We start from the raw sequence: 19,200 nt of genomic DNA on the forward strand, positions 1-19,200 counted from the left end.
GTTTGTAAAAAGACTTTTGACAAATTTACATATGATTTAGCTTTTTCTTCGTTGAACCTAAAAGATGAAAGAGCTATACTGCCGTTATACGCATAACTGTCCTATGTATATAAGAAATCTCAGCAAACATGGGACAAATATGCGTATAGGCAGACAAATATACAAATAGGCAGTATAGAAGTTGAGCAAGGGATTATCCATACTGATTTTAATCATCTTTCAGTGAGAAGCGTTAAATTTAGGTGCTTTCGGATTGAGCTAGATATAAAAAAATGCTATAAATAAAATTCACTTATTTCATTGCGCTTTCCTATTGAAATGGGAAATAATCTACTTAAAAAGATGGATGGAAGAAAAAGGAGTTTGTGAGCACGATGTCATATGATTGGAATAATAAATGGAAACGGAAATGAAATCATTTTTATAAAGCTAAACATAATGAAAAAAAAAAATGTATTTATTTAGCATATATCAAATATATCTAACAAATGCAGCATTTGAGCAATAAACTTCGAAATAATCCATTTATGCAAATAAGTAAATGCCAGAGTGTGATACAATATAAAACCAATCTAAAAATTTATCTTCACTATCGAAATGCGTCTAAAGATTGCTAAAATTTCGTTTAAAACCGTATTTTTCAATTTATCGTATCAGGTCTTTTTTCTCACGATTGCGATATAAACTTTTCTAAGTCTGTATAGGCAAAACTTTTTTCTTTAACATATAAGAACAATTTTCTTAAATTTGTAAATTTGTGTCTTTGCCTCTCAAATTTTTTTCAAAAAAAATCTATCACTCTCATTACGCTTATGTCTTTATCGCTTACAGTCTAGTTTGATCAGTTTGATCTTGTGTCAATTAGCACAATATTCTTAAGTTGTATATAAATCGGGAGTAACACGTAATGTTGCGTCATTCAAAACGTCAACATGTGCATTTTGGCACCAATACAAAAATGCTAATCAATTCAGTATCGCAGTATAGAAAATGTACATTAACATGTAGTAGATTGATGTCAGCACCGTTCGAGTAACTCCGCGGGATATTAGTCAGATGAGGAAAGAACCGTTAGCAGAGTGGACCCGAATCGGTGGGGACTCGAAACGGCTGGCCAGTGCGTTACGATCTGTTTGGTACAATCTCAGGTAGTAGAGATATCCTTCGTCATCTATGGTGAAGAACTTTTTGAAATCTCTGCTGATTGCTAGTTTCTTGGCCGAGCCGATCAGTTTAATGCATGAGAGCAATTGGGGCTTGTTGGACGGACCAACCTTAGTGGACCACTGGAGTTCGGCCTCGTCTATGTCGAAGGTGAACGATCCGTTTCGAGCGGGACTGCCAGCCAGTGGCGACGATAATCCCGATGAGCGACTGCCGAATGACGATCGATGATGGATTTCCATGGCTGGGGAAACGATGGAAGACCGTGATTTGTAGCGGTTGGAGCGTCTTTTGACGTCATTGGAATCTAACCGGGGATTGTTAATCACATAGTCCAAACTCCAGAACACGATCTCTTCTCCAATGCTGACCAGTATGTGGGGGCTGTTGGGGTCCTGCCAGGGACTGAAGTACAGTGAAGCCACTTCTCGTTTGTGCGATTCAAGTGTGGCGATCAGTTTGCGTTCCTCTATGTTGTACACCTCTATGGCACCTCGTTTATATCCGACGGCAAGCATTTCTCCGTTAGTAGACATGGCACAGCTGGAAATCCACTTTAGCGGGCCGTTTTCTGACGGACCATAGCTATGTTTAACGTATATATGTAGGCAATCGTTCTCATCTGAGCTGAATTCCAGTTGGTTGATAGCACCATTGCTTGTACAAATGATTAGACATTGCTCATTGAATGTCGATGCACCATAAGTAAGTCTTAGAGAGAGTTGGTTCTCGATGTTCTTGGTTTGCGCGTTGAATATCTGAGGGAGACATGGATGGAACAAGAGAAAAGTATAAGAATTTTTTGTATAACAATTTCAAGGAAGCTTAGAGGTTGATGAGTATTCCTGATGAACCGTTTGCTACTTTCAAGATTTATTTTATACGCCCAGGATTTTTCACGGTTTGGTTTTAGTCGATTATGACGTTTAATGTCAATGAAACATAAGTCATTGTCACTAAGTCACCCTAAGGAAAGATTCACAAAAAATCAAAGAGAATTCAGGCGGTATTTAAAAAGCTGTGCAAGTTCAGATCATCCGAGAGATTAATGAATTCCATCAGCCTAAAAAACCTGGGTGTTCTTGTTACACGCCTTCGTTCCAGGAAAATCCAGCTTGGGCAAACATTGATTAAAATGGTCAAAGTATGGATAAATTTGCCTCTAATTAAGATGTGGCAGCGGATGGATTTCAAACTAGCGTTGGTGGTGCCTTTTTCGTGCATTATGAAAATAAGAAAAACACATTAGAGAGGTCGAAATAACACTTTGGAGGGATAGATTCCACTATTTTACATTGCAGACATTTATGGGAATTATTCTTTGGTTTGGCAAATGTGGGGCAGAAACTCTAGAATCTAACTGTTGCGATGATTTTGAGATGCCTCCCCCATTCTAATGAGGACACAAACGCCTTTGAAAGCCGGTCGTACGACGAACTCACATCAGAGATACTAGTTAAAAAGAAGCTGGCCACTAGAAGGAAGGAAACAGTTTCGTTTGCGCTGGTTGCAGGAGGAGTAACGGTCGTCGATTCCGGTGGAACACGACACACTGTAGTGAAACAAAAGTCTTCTGGGAGATTCTAGAAAGTGGCGCCTAGTAATTGTCAACGTGACGGATGTAAAACAAGCAGAGTAGCGCGGTGCAGGTTGTTGCATCGTCGAGCTTGGACATCGTCGTGAAATGAACATCAGCAACGTATTTTACGCCCCAGCCTAATGATGAACCTACTCTATGTCCCGCCTTTCGTTCAAAAGCCGTCTACAGTGGTTTTCGCCGCGGCTGGTTACCGCATTTCTTGTCGAGATGCCATCAGAACTGCAGCATCTTTGAAGCAGAGCTTGATTCAAATCAAGCAACCAAAATGGATTGTCAGCACTCTTGGCAGATTCGGCCACCGGGATCCGAAAGCAATCGACCATTTGCTGAAGGCCAAGCTGGTGGATAGTTATCCCGAGCAGGAGCGACGACCTCGATAACAGAAGTTGGTATGAACTTGGCTAAAATACCAAAAAATAAAACCAGGAATTATTATTGGCAGGATCGCCAAATGTGGAGTTTGTAGGCAAGCGGGAGCCTCTTGAACACCTTATGTCATTAATGTTTCGCTACATGTGACTGACGGTACATTTCCCGATTCCTTTGATAGCTAATATTGTCTATCCGGAACAAAGTTAGATCGCTTTTTATACCGAAGTTGGATTTTTCTCTAGATACAGGCAACTTTTCCAACTTCGGAAGTAGTGTGCTGGATTCGCCTAAAGATGCGCTAAACAACGCATCAATTAGTTTGAGAGATAAAACTTCGGAAGAAACTTCGGTTCGGAGTCCCGACTTCCGGAATTCTAAGTTGGTGCTACGCCAACAATAATGTGGCTGTCCACGGCATACAAAAAACAAGGCAGGCTATACCAGTCTTCAAAGAGCATCCTCTTTTGAGAATGATTCTCAAAAGCATGCTTTGGAAAAATGATGTAAATTGGGATAAACTTACATCTTTGCTTTTAATTACTCCTTTGCACACTTGATTGAAAATATCGCATCATTGATGCAAATCATTTCAGGCGATGATCTACCGAATTGTGAATCGAAGCATCAAATTGCCCTTTAAAAGCATTGAACTCAAAGGTGGCTCTGTGGTTATATGGCTAGTGGTGTCATATTCAATTGTGTCAATCTCTTAAGTAAGAGTTTGATTCTCTCGTCGAACTTTCTCGTATTTTAGACTTTATATGGATATGATTCGAGTGTTAGGACACACATGGTGTCGAATGAGGGTACTAACTGTTAATTTTCGTGAAAAAAAACTTCTAGCTAACAGCAGCATCGAAAAATGTAGCCAACAACCTTACGAGCACCAAATCTATAGAGTTCATCGTAATGAAACTGGCGATTCTATCTGTTGCATGAAACCTATTGCTATTTATTTTAAAACTTTCATCATGTAAGAATTGTGGTTGGGAATTAACAAAATGTATGGAAAAACCTGTTATGGCATGAAATTATGTTTGACTGGTTTGAAATGCTAGTTAGCTCCCGATGTACTAAATATGTTCATATTCGGAAAAATAACATTGGAAGCACCAGCAGCACATTTGGAAGAGTCATATAATGTAAAACAAATAGGGCAATTATTTTGTCAACACAATTCATTGACGTTTTGGTCTTCGAACATCTCGCTTTGTTTCAAATATAATTTCCAAAATATGACACAATATCCAGTTGCTAACAACAAACGTCTTCGCAACGTAACAACGAAGTGGAAAGCAAACCGGTTACTAATAATACGTACCACGTGTTTGCCTTTGCCTAGAATCCAATGAAAGGATTCAAATCAATGATGTAGTATTTTCTAAAATGATGCAAGTGCATCAAAGCAATGATCACTTGACAAATAGGGAGCATTTATTCTCCTGCTCCTTGGATTTTGCATCAATGCAACGAATTGCAAAGGAACTTTTGAAGACTGGGCTATACACGTATATAAACATTCAGTTTATCTTAGTACAAGCTAAACCGAGACGATGCCCTACGGTCTTAGTATGCTTATTTCTGTACTCTAACATGTGGCGATAAAATATGCGTCACTTTTTAAGTGCCATTTTTCTTACAAGCCTACCTTGTTGTCTGTATACCGTGGTGGCTGTCAGTTGTGGTTTGCATTAGGCCTACTTCGATGGTTTTGAAGCTATTGAAAATTTGCTTTATATATAAGCCATTTTATGAGACAGTTTCGATCAGCTGATCGATTTTTTAAAATGATTTTTGAATATTTTACTGAAAACAACTAATAAACGTTCTTCCTCTTGTTGTCCATTTTAATATCTGTCGTTAACCCCTTTCGTATGTCTTCCTCTCATTGTTGTCTCCCAAAAAAAATGTTTGTCCCGTTACAGATGTGAAACATCGCCAAGAATGTCAACTATGTGAACATCAGCATCGTAATTACTTAAGCACCCTAAATTCCCTTCCTTTCCTACTATATTATTGTATTCCCTAACCTCGACCAAACCGCGAGTCTTTCGGTTCCCCAAAACTAATATTATGTATAAGATTTAAGAAATTAATTGTTAAACTTGATTTCGGCTCCGTAACGCTTCACGGCAATTGAGTGGACGGGTGGACCATCGACGTCGTCGTCGTCGCGGTGGGATGAAAGTCACCAGTGGTGGAAGTAAACAAACGTAGACACGATCTTGCTTCCAATGTAAACAACAACCGGGACACACGACTTGCATTCTCTAGTGCCGCTCAGTACTCCTCAACATATCAGGATCAGACTAGGCAGGTCACCTCTATGTACTCGATTATGGAGACGTATTGTTTGGTCTTAAATCAAAGGCAAATCTAAAAAGACTTAGCCAGGTTTTCAATTCTTTCGTGATATATGGGGTAAGGCTCCCAGGTAGCACACATGTTGTAAACATGTCCCTATTGCTTATATATAACAAAATTGGGTCCTAAAATGAAGAATCGATATTCGATTTTCTTTCAGGGAACGATGAAGGTAATCATCCTGAACGTGTCAGTTTTTCTTTCGGCTCAAAAATCGAAAAGAACATTGTTTAATTTGAAATTGAAAAATAGATGAAAAATGCTTCCTCGACATTTTCGGTCTTGTTTGACGTACGGATTCAAACGCACTAGCAAAACACCACAGGGCACTTGACTCACCTTTGACAGTTAATATATGGGGCTGACGTTTTGGGCTGATGGTTCATTCGTTCTGAAATGTTGCACAGCCAAAATTTGCCTTAAAATGTCTTAAGGTGATTATAGAATGAAGCCAGAAATCGGCCATTTTGTAAACCACGTGCTTTTCCAATATTTTTTTCAAGAACACGAGATGATAGAACCATAACGTGTATGGGGCTGAAATAATGGTAGATCGTTTGCTTAGTTATGCTGAACAATCATAATTTGAGTTTCGGCACTGTACGAAAACTATTACGCCAGATTTGGGCTTTTGGAAATGTATGTAGATAAACGTGTGGTGAATTTGAAATTCACCATGGGCTTCATTCTATAATCACCTTAAACACAAAAATATTATTTTTACTGATTTAGAATTTTACCAGAATTTTTATAACAACGGTTCAAGTATTCTTGACCGATGCACTATCGTTTGCAATCATAAACCTTATTTTTTTTTCGTCGAGCATATGAAGGCAAGACTCGTACGGAGCATTTACGGTTTGAAGCATGCCGCGCGGATCCGCTTCTGTTTTGCGAATGGGAGGGAGCTTTGTAGGAACGATTGAAGATTACAAGGCTAGGTTCGATGGTATGGTATGTCGCCTCATGTGGCAGGAAATCGTACGTACTTTGTACTCCGTACTTTGCTCGGATCGAATAGAGTTTGCTATCGTATCAAACTTATTATCTACAAAACGCTCGTAGGAATGGAGAATACGGATACGAGATATGTTCTAGCTGTTACGTGTAACACTGAATACATTACATAACTAAATCTTACCAACTCCATAGATTAGCATAGACTTCAACAAAAGCAATGACTATTGGAAATTGTTAGTAAAATATGTTGTTACTTATGTTGAAACGTATCATAACTTACCTCAACGCTGCAATTCTCATATATTAGCACCAAATACCGATCCGAATACAAGTAGCATTCGCAAATTTCATTGCCGATCTTGTGTTCTATTTTGCTATCGATGACTATCACACAGCTCCTCTCAGTAGCGGCCACCAACAGCTGGATATCATCGTAATACTTCAGCAGGCTAATAGGCTCATCTAAACAGAGTACGATTTCTGGAGCAGGTCCACCTTTGGGATTGCACCACTGCGGTAACCGAAGAACATCGCCATTTCTAAGCCCAATGTAGTACCCGGATCGACACTGAATCAACTGTTGGATTTCGCTTGGCAGTGGCGCGTTCTCGCAGGCGGGCGTCAACTTATCGAAATCGTCCCGTTCATGGAGGGTAGAAAATTGCAACTTCTGGATGATGCGCCTGCGATCGATCGTTTTTATAGTAACTGGGTCACGATCCAGATCTACCAGGAAGTTTGTGTTGCCCCCTAGTTGGTACTGATTGCTAACCAGCTGATTGTTGGCAGTTACCATGAGCGAGTACATATTGATAACGTTTTCACTGTCCTCGGAAGAGGAGATTAAAATGTATCGGTAACGGTCGTCATCCAACGAATAAATGTCCACATCCAGAATGTTGTGACTGATGTTGGTTCTGAGGACTTCCACGTGGTCTCGGATACTGAAGATGGAGATCCCTTGCGTGGTACCCAAGATGATGTACTCATTATCGTCCGATATGGCGCTACACGTGTTCTGATGATGGAATGGCGTTTCGTAGATCACTTCCAAGCGGTCAGTTTTCAACTGACTACGTTGATCCCGACAAAAAGTGCGCGAACGGATTTGATTTGGACCCACGGATATAAGTCTAGGGTGTATGTAGTGGATGTTAACAACTTGGGGTTCCTCGAAGCTGTACTCGACGCTGGTTGAGGTTAAATTGAAGATGTGCGCCATATTGTCGTCAGTGAGGAAGAGCAGTTTTGGTATTTTGGATACTCCATCTATCAATGGTTTGATCATATATGTGTTTATGATTCTAGTGTTGCATAAGTTTGTCTGTGTAAAAGAGCTTACTCCTTCGTAGAAATATAAAAATCCATCTCTGGTGATGGCAAACAAGTCGGATGAAGCATTACTAGCCATATTGGAAAAGCCTCTCTTCTGCACGTTACAGAAACTCGCAAAAGGATCTGTGTTATAATTCAAAGAACGTAGGCTTTGAGCTCTTTTGCGAAAGTTTCCATCACTTCCATGCTGTCGAACATTTCGGTCCTGTGGTATATTCTTCGTAGACCATACATTGATCGTTCCCTTATCGTCCAACGATATGAGTACATTGTTGATCATCTGCATATCGTTCACTCGACCTTGGTTTCCGTCGAATATGGTGGCCGGAGCAGAATACCATGGCGAGAGATCAACCAAGGAGATTTGATTGTTATCCAAGCTAACCAGCGCGGATCCTGTGTCTTGAAATCGTACTTTGTGCGGAGTGCTGCGCACCTGAACCAACTGGTGCTGATGAGTGTGATCGCTGTAAAAAATATCGCTGTAAATGCTATGAATCTGAAGTTAAATCTTTAATTACTCACATGTCGCAAAACCAAACTCGGTTATTGAATTGACTAGCTTGCACCTTCGCTTCATCCGCAATCATTCCGGTACAGTTCAAAGCAAGTTGCAAGAGGCATGTGTCCGCCGATTTGGACAGCAGAACCTCCGCCCCCATGAGAAATTCTGTCAGCATTTCGGCGTAGAACTCAGGATTTCCCATACGGGTGAAGATGTACTCCTGAAACACCCGCAGGTCGCCAACCGTATTCGGTAGACCCGTGTAGCGTACCTTCTGCTCCAGGAAACCAAAGTCTGTGAAAAGGTCCGGAAAAAGCTGGTGCAAACCCGATTTCTCCAGGTGAATCGCGATGTAGTAGTGGAAGTAGTGATCATTTGGGAAAAACTTTAGCAAGTCCAGTTCGGTCCGGTGGCGGAGTGCGTCAGATATTCTAAGGATGAGTATGGATAGATTTCAGTGTAAAACTTTCAAGAACATCTAGGAGAAATCATGGTTAGGAAGGTTTTTTTTAGTACAGTGATCTTAGTGTAGTGCGATCATTTGTTGGGCGGGCTTTTCTTTGGCTATTTAGAATGCCCCACTGAGCAAAACGAGTGAATGGATTTTAGTACTTGGTGCAAATTACCTATAGCTTTCGACCAATCGACGATGAAGGTTAGCATAAGTTTCACCTGGCTTTTCCTTGCATAGGAAGCTATAACATACATAGTGCAGGATGTAGAAGTCCTGCTGATTGGAGATCCGCTTGTCCAGCAAGCCTTTGCTGATAAGCTTCGATGTAAGCAATTCCGTGTCCTCCGCTGTCATGCCCCAATAACGTTGTAGAACCTAAAACGAAGTGATGCAAACAAAAATATACTTTAGTAAGTTAGGGTAGCTAGACGGCTTTGCTATGTTAAAGTATGGTCTGGTTAATGAGGATATTCAAATGAGTTTTCTTATGTCTTATGTCCCCCACTGAGGCATTACCGCCTCGCATCGCAACTTAATGTTTATGAAGCACTTCTACAGTAATTTACTGTCGAGTTTTTCGTTTTTAATTATTTGTGTAGCTGGTAGGCTGCTAGGGCAGCCTGGATTAGGAGGTATCCGGCAGAGGCTATGTCCAAAGGTTCAACTACCCCTCCCCTTAGCCTCTGTTAGTCAAGTAATCTGCTGGGGATGTGATGGACCTCTTAAAAATTGATCTGCCGCTTATGCGCAGAAATGGTCCTGCCGCCCAACGAGATTTTTTACGTGCCTAATAGTGTTTTCTCTTGCGTTATTATCCATCAATGCATTTACAAATTTAGCCGGCTGCTCAGGACGGGAAAAGGTGTCTCTCCAGTTGCTATAGAAAACGTCTAATCAGCTGCGACCCATCAGCGGTAAAAAGTCTTTGCTTCCCTTTAGGACGATCAAATAAAGTTCTTTTACAATTCCATTTATTTGCACTGAAACCTTCATTTTACCCAACATGCTCTGCCTGTTACAATCTATAACGTACAGCCTTTTGCAACTGTCTTCAACGCGTGTTTATAAAAAAAATATTGAAAAATTCTTCCGATATTATACGCTTTCTGCAGACCCACAATCGACCCCCATGGTCAACGATATAGCACGGCTGATTCACCCTACCTTTAGCATTATTCATCATGCAAGGGGACTTTTTATCCTCCGAATCTGAAGCTAAGCTAAATCACTTAAAAAGGCCCGATGTTAGGGAGAAAGAAGGCTTAGGTGAGTCATTGAATTTCACAAAAGGTTTGTTTCTAGGGCTTTTCTTAGGGCTTTTTCGTTTCAAACTAAAGCAAAACTTTTTTGTGTGTTCGGTTTTTATTTATTTATTTTTTGCCTTTCTCGTACAACGAAGTTGCACCGAAAGGCTATCATTTCACTCCGAAAACGAACTTTTTATAGAAGCCTCAGAGACCCATAGTGTTATATACCAATCGACTCAGCTCGTCGAACTGAGCACATGTCTGTCTGTCCGTGTGTATGTATGTGTGTGTGTATGTGTGTGCACAAAAGCTACGAAAAACCTTAGACAACTTTTCGTATAGTAATCTTTAGCCGATTTTCTCGCAACAAGTTTTATTCGACAGGGGACAAAGTCTTGTTGATCACTATTGAACGATCGACCTTCGCGTTTAAAAGTTATAAAGAAAATGGTATAAGGTTGGAAAATCATATAAGGTTGGTGTCTTGACTAAATGCGAGAAAGGCAGTATCACTACTCGGTGAATTAAAATGTTTTTTTTTTCCATTAGTAGACCATCTTTGATCATGTCGCACAGATTGATTCCTTAATAGCCAAATAATTCTAATTATCTAATCCTAGCACTAAATATATTTTTGGACAGAATAAAATCGAACTTGTTACAAACATCGTTAAAAGAACGCAAACACAAATCAAAACAATTATTGTAGCCATAGTTTGTTCTGTGAAAAGGGATCTCACATAAATGCGAGTTTCGCAATCTGCGTAAGGGAACATTACAACGTACGAGCTCTAATAGCTCGGGACAATCCAGATTCCCTGTTAGGAGGTCGAAGATATACAATCTCTGCATTTTTAGGCGCCTGGCGGAAAGCGTTTCCAAGTCGATCAGCTTGCAACAACTTGGATAGCTCGGGATCGGGAGGTTGAATGGGTCGTTCCAAGGTAGCTGTCTTAAAGCAAACCTAATGAAAACTTTCTGAATTTTTTCGAGTGCCAGCGTATGGACCAGGTAACATGGAGATCAGACTGATGAAGCGTATTCTAAAATGCTCCGGACCAATGAGCAGAACAGTATTTTTATACAGTAAACATCGCTGAAGCCGACAGCATGACGACGGATAAAACCCAGCACAGTGTATGCCTTAGATGTTATGATGCTGATGTGTTCGTTAAATCTCAACTTTGCATCGATGGTATAACTCCTAGGTCGCAAATAGATAGAGCTGACGCATTCCAAGCCGTCCGGTCCAATGGAAAAATGCTGCAGGATAGCGTTGTGAAAGTGTGAAAGTTATGACCTTGCATTTTTTACTGTTTACGCGCATGACGTTGTCGCCAAAACAAGCAAACGATTAATGTCGTCCTGAATAACAGCACAATCAGCACGAGATGCAATTACGCGGAAAGACTTCAAGTCGTCAGCATATGAAATCTTGCTTGATGAAATCACTAAACCGAGGTCGTTAACGTAGATGACAAATATTAGAGGACCAATGACGCTGCTTTGAGGTACTCCAGATGACATAGATATTGGAGCACCTGCAGTTCACCGTTACAAAAGTCTTGCGTCTAGATAGGTAAGAGTGCAGCCATTCTGTGATTCACGCTGGGAATCATATATGATTCAGTTTATCGATAATAATGTCATGGGGTACAGCGTTGAAGGCTTTTGTAAAATCGACATATATGGAATCAAGTTGTCGCTTGGCTTCAAGCTCTCGAGATATGGTTGATTTATGGATCGGTATTATGGACACGGTTTTCCAAGCAAATGGAAACACTCTGTCTTGGAGCGAGCGGTCGAATACTGCAGCAATTGGGGTCGCTAAATTGGCGGCGCAATTCTTAAAAAATGCAGGAGGAAGATGATATGTTCCTGAACCTTTAGATGAGTGAAGATCATTCAGAGCTGCTCGAATCTCATCAGAAGAAAACTGAAAGCATGGCAAGTTTATGTTGTAGGAAGGTGACTAAAACAATTCTGGCGACAGACAGGAGATGTTCTACGGAAAACACTTTCGAAGTAGGCAGTTTTTCGTGGGCAGCAGAAAGAATTGCTTTATATTCCAGCTCGAAATCACGAAGTCTGTCCCTGTCAGAGACGTTCTTTGTTACGAGGTATCGGCTACGCAGCTTGCGGAGATTGTTGCCAAGGTTACGTACCTAGCTCAGGAGTCCACCAAAGTTGATTAAAATCAGACTTTGAGGACGCTTCTTCCGAGGAACGTGTGTGTTGATAACTTTAAAGAGAAGTTCGTAGAGGGCCGATAGCATTCCGTCCGGTGTCCAATCGATGTCGTCAAAAGTAGAATTAATCAGATCGAAGTTACATGCCGAATAGTCATAGATAAAACAGTCTACGTCGTCAGATAATGCTAACATGACATTCTCGTAAGGAAGTTGTTACCGAATCCTTTGAGTCCTTTGAAAGAATAAAGGAAAAATTGATTTCGGCTCCTATTTTATCCTCGCCGGACTTTAGCGCAGAATTTAGCATTCAAACCGACGCTAGTGACGTAGCGGTTGCGGGGGTTCTCACCCAGTTGCAAGAAGGACAGGAGAGAGTAATAGCTTACTTCTCTCACAAAATGACAACTCCTCAAAGGAACTATCATGCGTGTGAGAAGGAAGCCCTTGCTGCACTCCTGTCCATCGACGCTTTCAGGGGTTACGTAGAAGGGTCGCACTTCACACTTATCACCGACTCTTCTGCGTTAACCCATATTATGACGGCAAAATGGAAGACGGCGTCCAGATGCAGCAGGTGGTGCCTGGAACTGCAGCATCATGATATGACCATTCTGCACAGAAAAGGTAAGGAAAACACGGTCCCGGATGCAATATCACGAAGTATCGCGGCCATCACTGCCACCGCACCCAAAAAAAACCAGGACAAATGTCTTACCTTAGTAAACCCCGAGTCGGACTCTTCTATCGAGAATGACACGGCCATAAAATGGTACGAGGACCTGTTAGATAAAGTGACCGAAAGGCCAACGGATCATGTTGACTTTCAAATACGAAATGATCAGCTTTTCAAATATCTATCCACACCTAATGCTGCGCAGGATAATCGCTTCGACTGGAAGGAAATTCCCCATCCAAATGAACGGCTGGGGATAATTCAGGAGAATCATGATGGTTCCATGCACTTAGGGGTGGATAAAACACTCTTTCGAATACGCCAGAAGTTTTTTTGGCCTGGTATGGCCATTCAGACACGGGAGCACATTCAGGGGTGCACCGTCTGTAAGGAAACTAAAGCATCCAATATAGCCCTAGCTCCCCCATTAGGGGACCAACGTATCACCACGCACCCTTGGCAAATAATAGCAATCGATTTTATTGGCCCGTTGCCCCGAAGTAGGAAACAGAACCAATACATTTTATCCATCATGGATCTGTTTAGTAAATGGGTAATGTTAATACCATTCCGGAAAATAGATAGTGTTTCTCTCTGTAACACCCTACGTGATCAGTGGTTTTTCAGAAACTCGGTGCCCGAGGTGATCATTACCGATAATGCGACTTGCTTTCTATCAAATGAGTTTCGGAAGTTGCTTCAAAAATTTGACGTGAGACATTGGCTTAACGCCAAATACCACTCCCAGGCCAACCCGGTGGAGCGTGTACACCGTACTGTTAATGCCGCCATCCGCTCCTACGTTCGTGAGGATCAGAGGCTGTGGGATACACAGCTGTCCGAGTTGGAGACAGTGCTTAACACCTCTGTCCACTCAAGTACTGAACTCACTCCTTTTTACAACCCACGGATATGAAATGCTGTCCAAGGGATCTGATCATCGCCTAGGGGATTCTGACGAATCTCTATCTTATGAAGAGCGATCCATTAGACAAAAAGAATTATATGGAAAAATTTGCGATCTGGTTAAGACTAACCTGGAAAAGGCTCATCAAGAGTGCCGGAAAAGGTATGAGCTCCGTCATCGCACGTTTGGCAAAGCCTTACAGGTAGGCCAGCTTGTATATCGCCGCAACATGAAATTGTCAAGTGCCATAGAGCACTACAACGCCAAGTATGGGCCACAATTCTTACCAGCGAAAATCATACGAAAACAAGGGACTTCGTCATATGAGCTCGAGGACCTTGCCGGGAAGCGACTAGGAGTCTGGCCGGCTTCTCAATTAAAACCAGGGTAGGTAGCACGTTCACTTGCCGGAGTCTCAATGAACTTACCCAGCATTAATATAAAAGTTCCTCCTATTCAATAAAATAGATAATCGTGATTCGTAGATTTGCTTTCACTTTCAGAAAGCTGCGCTATCGTTGTTTTGTTTACCTTTAGGTTTTCGTTTTTTTTTGGTAAACGTCAGGGTGATACCTAAGAGTATGACCTGAAGTTAACTGCGATGTTTGAGGCGAAAAAAAATCAACTGTGATTCGCCTGTTCCGTGCGTTCACAGAGAATTAACGCAAACTTGTTGCTGCACACTACAAACCAATTCTATAAATTCTTAGAATTGAATTTGGTTTTGATGGAATGCTTTCGTTATGCATCTAACGGAAATACACATTTGAATAATAGTAATATAATTCTTAGGCACTAGAATGCACTAAGCCCACACGAGACAGAATTAGGCTCGGTGAACAGATCTTGAGAAGGGACATGTCTTCTGAAAGGTATAGGATATGATTAGGCCAAACGTAATAGGAATCTAATTATGGTATAAGAATGAAAGGATAATGAATGGATGAATAAGGGCCCAATGAACGCAGGTGATAGAGTTGAAAGAATGAGTAGGTGAGACAGATTTAAGTAACTTAAGGAAGGTAGTTTAATAGAGCCTTCCGCACTAAACAAAAAGGAGAAAAAGAAACTTAAAAAGCGAAAAATAGTAAAGATTCTGATTCGCGTACCTAGCCACAAAGGTAGATTTGGCAATATCAGTGAAGTTCAAATCTCGAAGGGGGTGAAAGCAAATTGGTACGAGAGGTTAAATAATATTGGATCCGAACCCTGGTCTTCATTGAATAGATTCTGGGGTTGCCGTTATTGAGACTCCTTTTCTGACGAACCTACGAACAAATCAAATTATCCTAGAAAGGAAAAAAAATTGAGCCTTCTAGTCGGCCCAATTTTTCTTCCCGACGGGGGATGATTGTTACCGAATCCGACAACAATGTACTAGTCAAACTATCCACTTGTACTAACTACACTAACGACAGTATAAACCAAGCACTGTGAGACTTCGCATGTAGTACAAAATGAGTAGAATCATAGCATAAGCAAACTTTTTTATGATTATTCTACTCTAAACGTGTAACGTCAACTAACACTAAAAAAACGACGACTCGCATCCCTCGGGCGAGCTACCACAGAGGCAACCTGATATCCGGTGGCGAAGAAGAGGAGAAAAAGGAAGAGGAGAAGAAATCTGTTGGATCGGGGAGAGTCGTGTTTGATCAATCGTAGCAGATAGACGTACCTCATCGACGCTATCGACCACGTGAATCGCGGAAAAAATCTTTATTCGCACTCGTTTGTCGTGCAAGACGAATAAATCCGGACAAGTCGCCAGCCGGGGAAATACCCGGAGTAGTGATCATCAAAGAAGACTCCCTCGGGAATTGTCCCGTCGTTCGTTACAAGTCACCGCAATTGAGGGCGCCGTAACCGTCATTAAGGCAATTTTAGCTTGCCAGGTGGAGGTTTCTCGTTGATGGTTGTTCCGAAGAGGCTAGCCGCGAAACGGCCACGGCAACAGTCGGCGGTTGTCGGAATCGGAAGCCCCCGACCAACGCACGCATTGACCACCACCCGTCGATTACTAGGAAAGTCCCGTCCGGCGCGTCAGCCGGTACTTCCGACGAAGTTCCGCAGGATACACCCCTGAGATCCAAATCCTTTTCGCATCCGGTCGGTCCACGCGGCCAGGTCCGAACAAGCTCCAGCTGCCGTCAAAACCACATCGAACGAAGCAAAGCGTCACCAGTCCTCCTCGCATCCAGTCGGTCCACGCGGCCAAAATCGAACAAGCTCCAGCTGCCGCCGAAACCCCAGCGAACGAAGCAAAGCGTCACCAGTCCTCCTCGCATCCGGTCGGTCCACGCGGCCAAAATCGAACAAGCTCCAGCTGCCGCCGAAACCCCAGCGAACGAAGCAAAGCGTCACCAGTCCTCCTCGCATCCGGTCGGTCCACGCGGCCAAAATCGAACAAGCTCCAGCTGCCGCCGAAACCCCAGCGAACGAAGCCAAGCGTCACCAGTCCTCCTCGCATCCGGTCGGTCCACGCGGCCAAAACAGAACGAGCTCCAGCTGCAGTCGATACCCTAGACCGGTCAGCTATTCAGGCCAATCCGAAGTCACCCGACAGAGTCTTCATGCCGCCAAGGCGACATCTCCCCGAACTGTGTAAGGTATGTTGGGAGTACGATCTCCGCATGACACCGAAAGGGCCCCAACTTCTCCGATCGGCCGCAACCTAAACTAACCCTAACCCACTAACCCTAAAATAAGATGAAAAAAAATGAAACAAAAGTTAAATGTATCTCACTATTCTTCTTTTTCAATGAAAGTAATCCTACGCATGCAAGTGGTTGGTCCTGGCTAGTATAGTCCGCTTCGTTTCGTCCGTGTGTTCCCTAAAGCAGGTCGATTGCCGACCCTTAGACCTATCCTACGAGGTGAGCTAGTTTGGGACGTGAGGACGTCCACTCTCCAGACGTGTGGACGTCATAGAGAGTTACAAAGTACGATGATTGGTTTATGGTGGATATCAATAGGCAGTAGCGGAGACGTTGGCTCAATTATATCAACGATCTCAGGGAGAGTTGTGAATATCAAATCGAAAAGTCTTCCATTTATGTGTACAACATGGTTAATTTGCCACAAACTGTTGGTAAACATTGCTTCCGAGAAGTTCAGCTTAGTGTTAGTGGAAACCTTGGAAGGGACGTACCCGTTGATATCAACATCGAAATTCCAGCGCAAAGATGGAAGGTTATAGTCACCAATCAATAGAACTATATCAGACTCAAAGGAATTGTCTGCTATGGAACGTACAGCATTCGCATGAGCAACGTATAACTGTATACTAGAGTTTGGCGGAAGATACACAGCAATAACGAAAAGCGGACTGCGATTTGTTCCAGTTCAACAGAGTTGGCTAACGATACACATTCACTTTCCAGTGAATTTCTAATTGCGACCAAAACGCCACCACCTTGTGAATATGACTGGTTAAATCGTTGCGATCATAACGGAAAAATGTGTAATCGGAAGAAACTTCGCTACTTTTGGTATCTGCTCGTAGCCACGTTTCCGTGAAAACGAGCACGTCATAGTCATAGCTGGATAACGTCAAACGAAGCTGACTAATTTTTGTGCGCAACCCTCACGTTCTGGTAGTAAACAGATATCATGTGGTTTGAGGAATGCCGAGCACTGGTAGGTATAACTGGCAGAGGCGGTGAATCGTGGCTTGGTGGCCTGCTGGCTGAGACGATATGCAGAGCGGCCTGATGTTCACCATTGATACTTTGCATTCACTCTGCAGTTGCCTGATGATGGTTGGCGGAAGACCCTCTCTCCTGATTCATACACAGAACCGGGACGGCTGATGAGCGTAGACTAGAATGGCTCGACTGTGATGAACGGATAAGGGTCTTCCTCACGGCCAGCGACGCGACAATCGCATCAGCACTCAAGCGCTCCTAATTTCTCAACTGATGCACTTTTCGGCGTTATTCACTTCTTTCTCGAAAACGTCAGATTCAGTGGAAGTGATTATTTTACCACGTGTATGTCACAGTTGACCACAATAGGGTGCGTGGCAGCTATATACTTCGTGGCCGATAAAATTCACGCCAAAAGTATAATGAAACCGGCGGTCGTGAAAAGTACGGGAAGTTGAAAAAATATATTCTCCCTCTTCGCCACTGTAACGTTCAACTATATGGGTTTTCTTTAAACTTGCAGAGGGATTGAGACGTCTAGTTCAGTTGGTAGTTAAATTATAACAAAGTGTTTATTCATCGTCAACTCAATACATTGATCACTTAGGCGCAATTGGAAATAAAAACCCAACCAGTGGGATTTACCTTTCTACCGAATGTTAAGGTGACACGGGAAGCACAAACAATCATCAAATCGTCATCATTTCATCATTGAATGCTTAATTTTTTTTCTACAACAAATATGACTTTGAAAAAGTATCACAGGCGCGTGCTTACTCGTACTCTACATGCTGATACATTTACAGTTACATCAAACAACTGAAACCCGAGAAACGCCGCTGCAAAATTACGAGGTGGAAATGCTAGAAAGAGACGAAAGATAGGAAAAATAACACGGTGTGTAGTGCCTCCCCGAGTCACCTTAAGAGGTGAAATAAACAGTGCGAGCCGTACTGCCATAATCTGAAAAAGTGACGTATACGCCATTTTCCAAAAATGGTGGTAACGAGTACTACTCATCGAGCTCTTTAACAGAAAAATGGAAAACATGCATAAATGCTGTTACGTCACTTTTCCAGATTACGGCAGCGTAGCGCGATCATTTCTTCTAGTCTGAAGCGTTGACTAAGTAACACGCTACTCGTCATTTACTATAACGGAAAATCACAACGACCAATTATAAATTAAAATCTGTCTTCTACAAACTTTAAAACAGACGATACATAAAAGTTATGACATAGCTCGACGACATTATTCGATCTTGAAAACCATTTCTAGAGCGGAATAAAACTTGAAATGTTACTTGGGTATCGACTTCACCAACGGACGGAGCGATATTCCAAAAGAACTTCGGCTGAAGCTTCGCTTCTATTTTTATGCTAAAGCAGGAATAGCAAGTGTTAGCAGTTAGGTTGGAAGATTGTGTCAAGACGGAAAAGAGCACACAGCACCCTTCCATGGCGAAGGAGTAAGAATTTGTACTCAGCAATAGAGGCGCAGAGCGAAGGATGGACAAGCGCGCCAAGAGCTTGCTCAGTAATAGACGCCGAAAGGTATCGGGAGAGCAAAGATCAGGAGATCAGGGCCACGTATGTCGCAAACTATGGCGAGGGCGAGACAAGGGCGAAACAAGCTAGTCGGTTACCGGGTATATGAGAAGCATCAGTGCAAACCTCAGTGTACTCGCGGGCATGATCGCGGGTAGATCCACCGCCTATTTCCAAGCCCAAGTGTATCAGTCTGGATTAACAGACCTCATGGAGAGCTGAACTTTGACTTG

General features: G+C 42.4%; 1 protein-coding gene across 3 annotated transcripts in view; it reads right to left on the reverse strand.

The window, feature by feature from the left end:
• Positions 1–282: 282 nt before the first annotated feature.
• LOC134226007 (uncharacterized) overlaps positions 283–19,200 on the reverse strand; it is a 95,779-nt gene continuing 76,861 nt past the window's right edge. For all 3 annotated transcript variants that reach the window (XM_062706514.1, XM_062706515.1, XM_062706516.1), the window contains exons 3-6: positions 8,927–9,129; positions 8,321–8,731; positions 6,741–8,262; positions 283–1,922 (exon numbers count right to left, since the gene is read on the reverse strand). In XM_062706514.1, coding sequence (XP_062562498.1) covers positions 1,053–1,922; positions 6,741–8,262; positions 8,321–8,731; positions 8,927–9,129 — 3,006 coding nt within the window. In that variant the 3' untranslated portion in view covers positions 283–1,052. The remainder of the gene's footprint in view (positions 1,923–6,740; positions 8,263–8,320; positions 8,732–8,926; positions 9,130–19,200) is intronic.

This window comes from Armigeres subalbatus, chromosome 3 (genome assembly GCF_024139115.2).
Source record: "Armigeres subalbatus isolate Guangzhou_Male chromosome 3, GZ_Asu_2, whole genome shotgun sequence".
In the NCBI taxonomy this organism is placed as follows: domain Eukaryota; kingdom Metazoa; phylum Arthropoda; class Insecta; order Diptera; family Culicidae; genus Armigeres; species Armigeres subalbatus.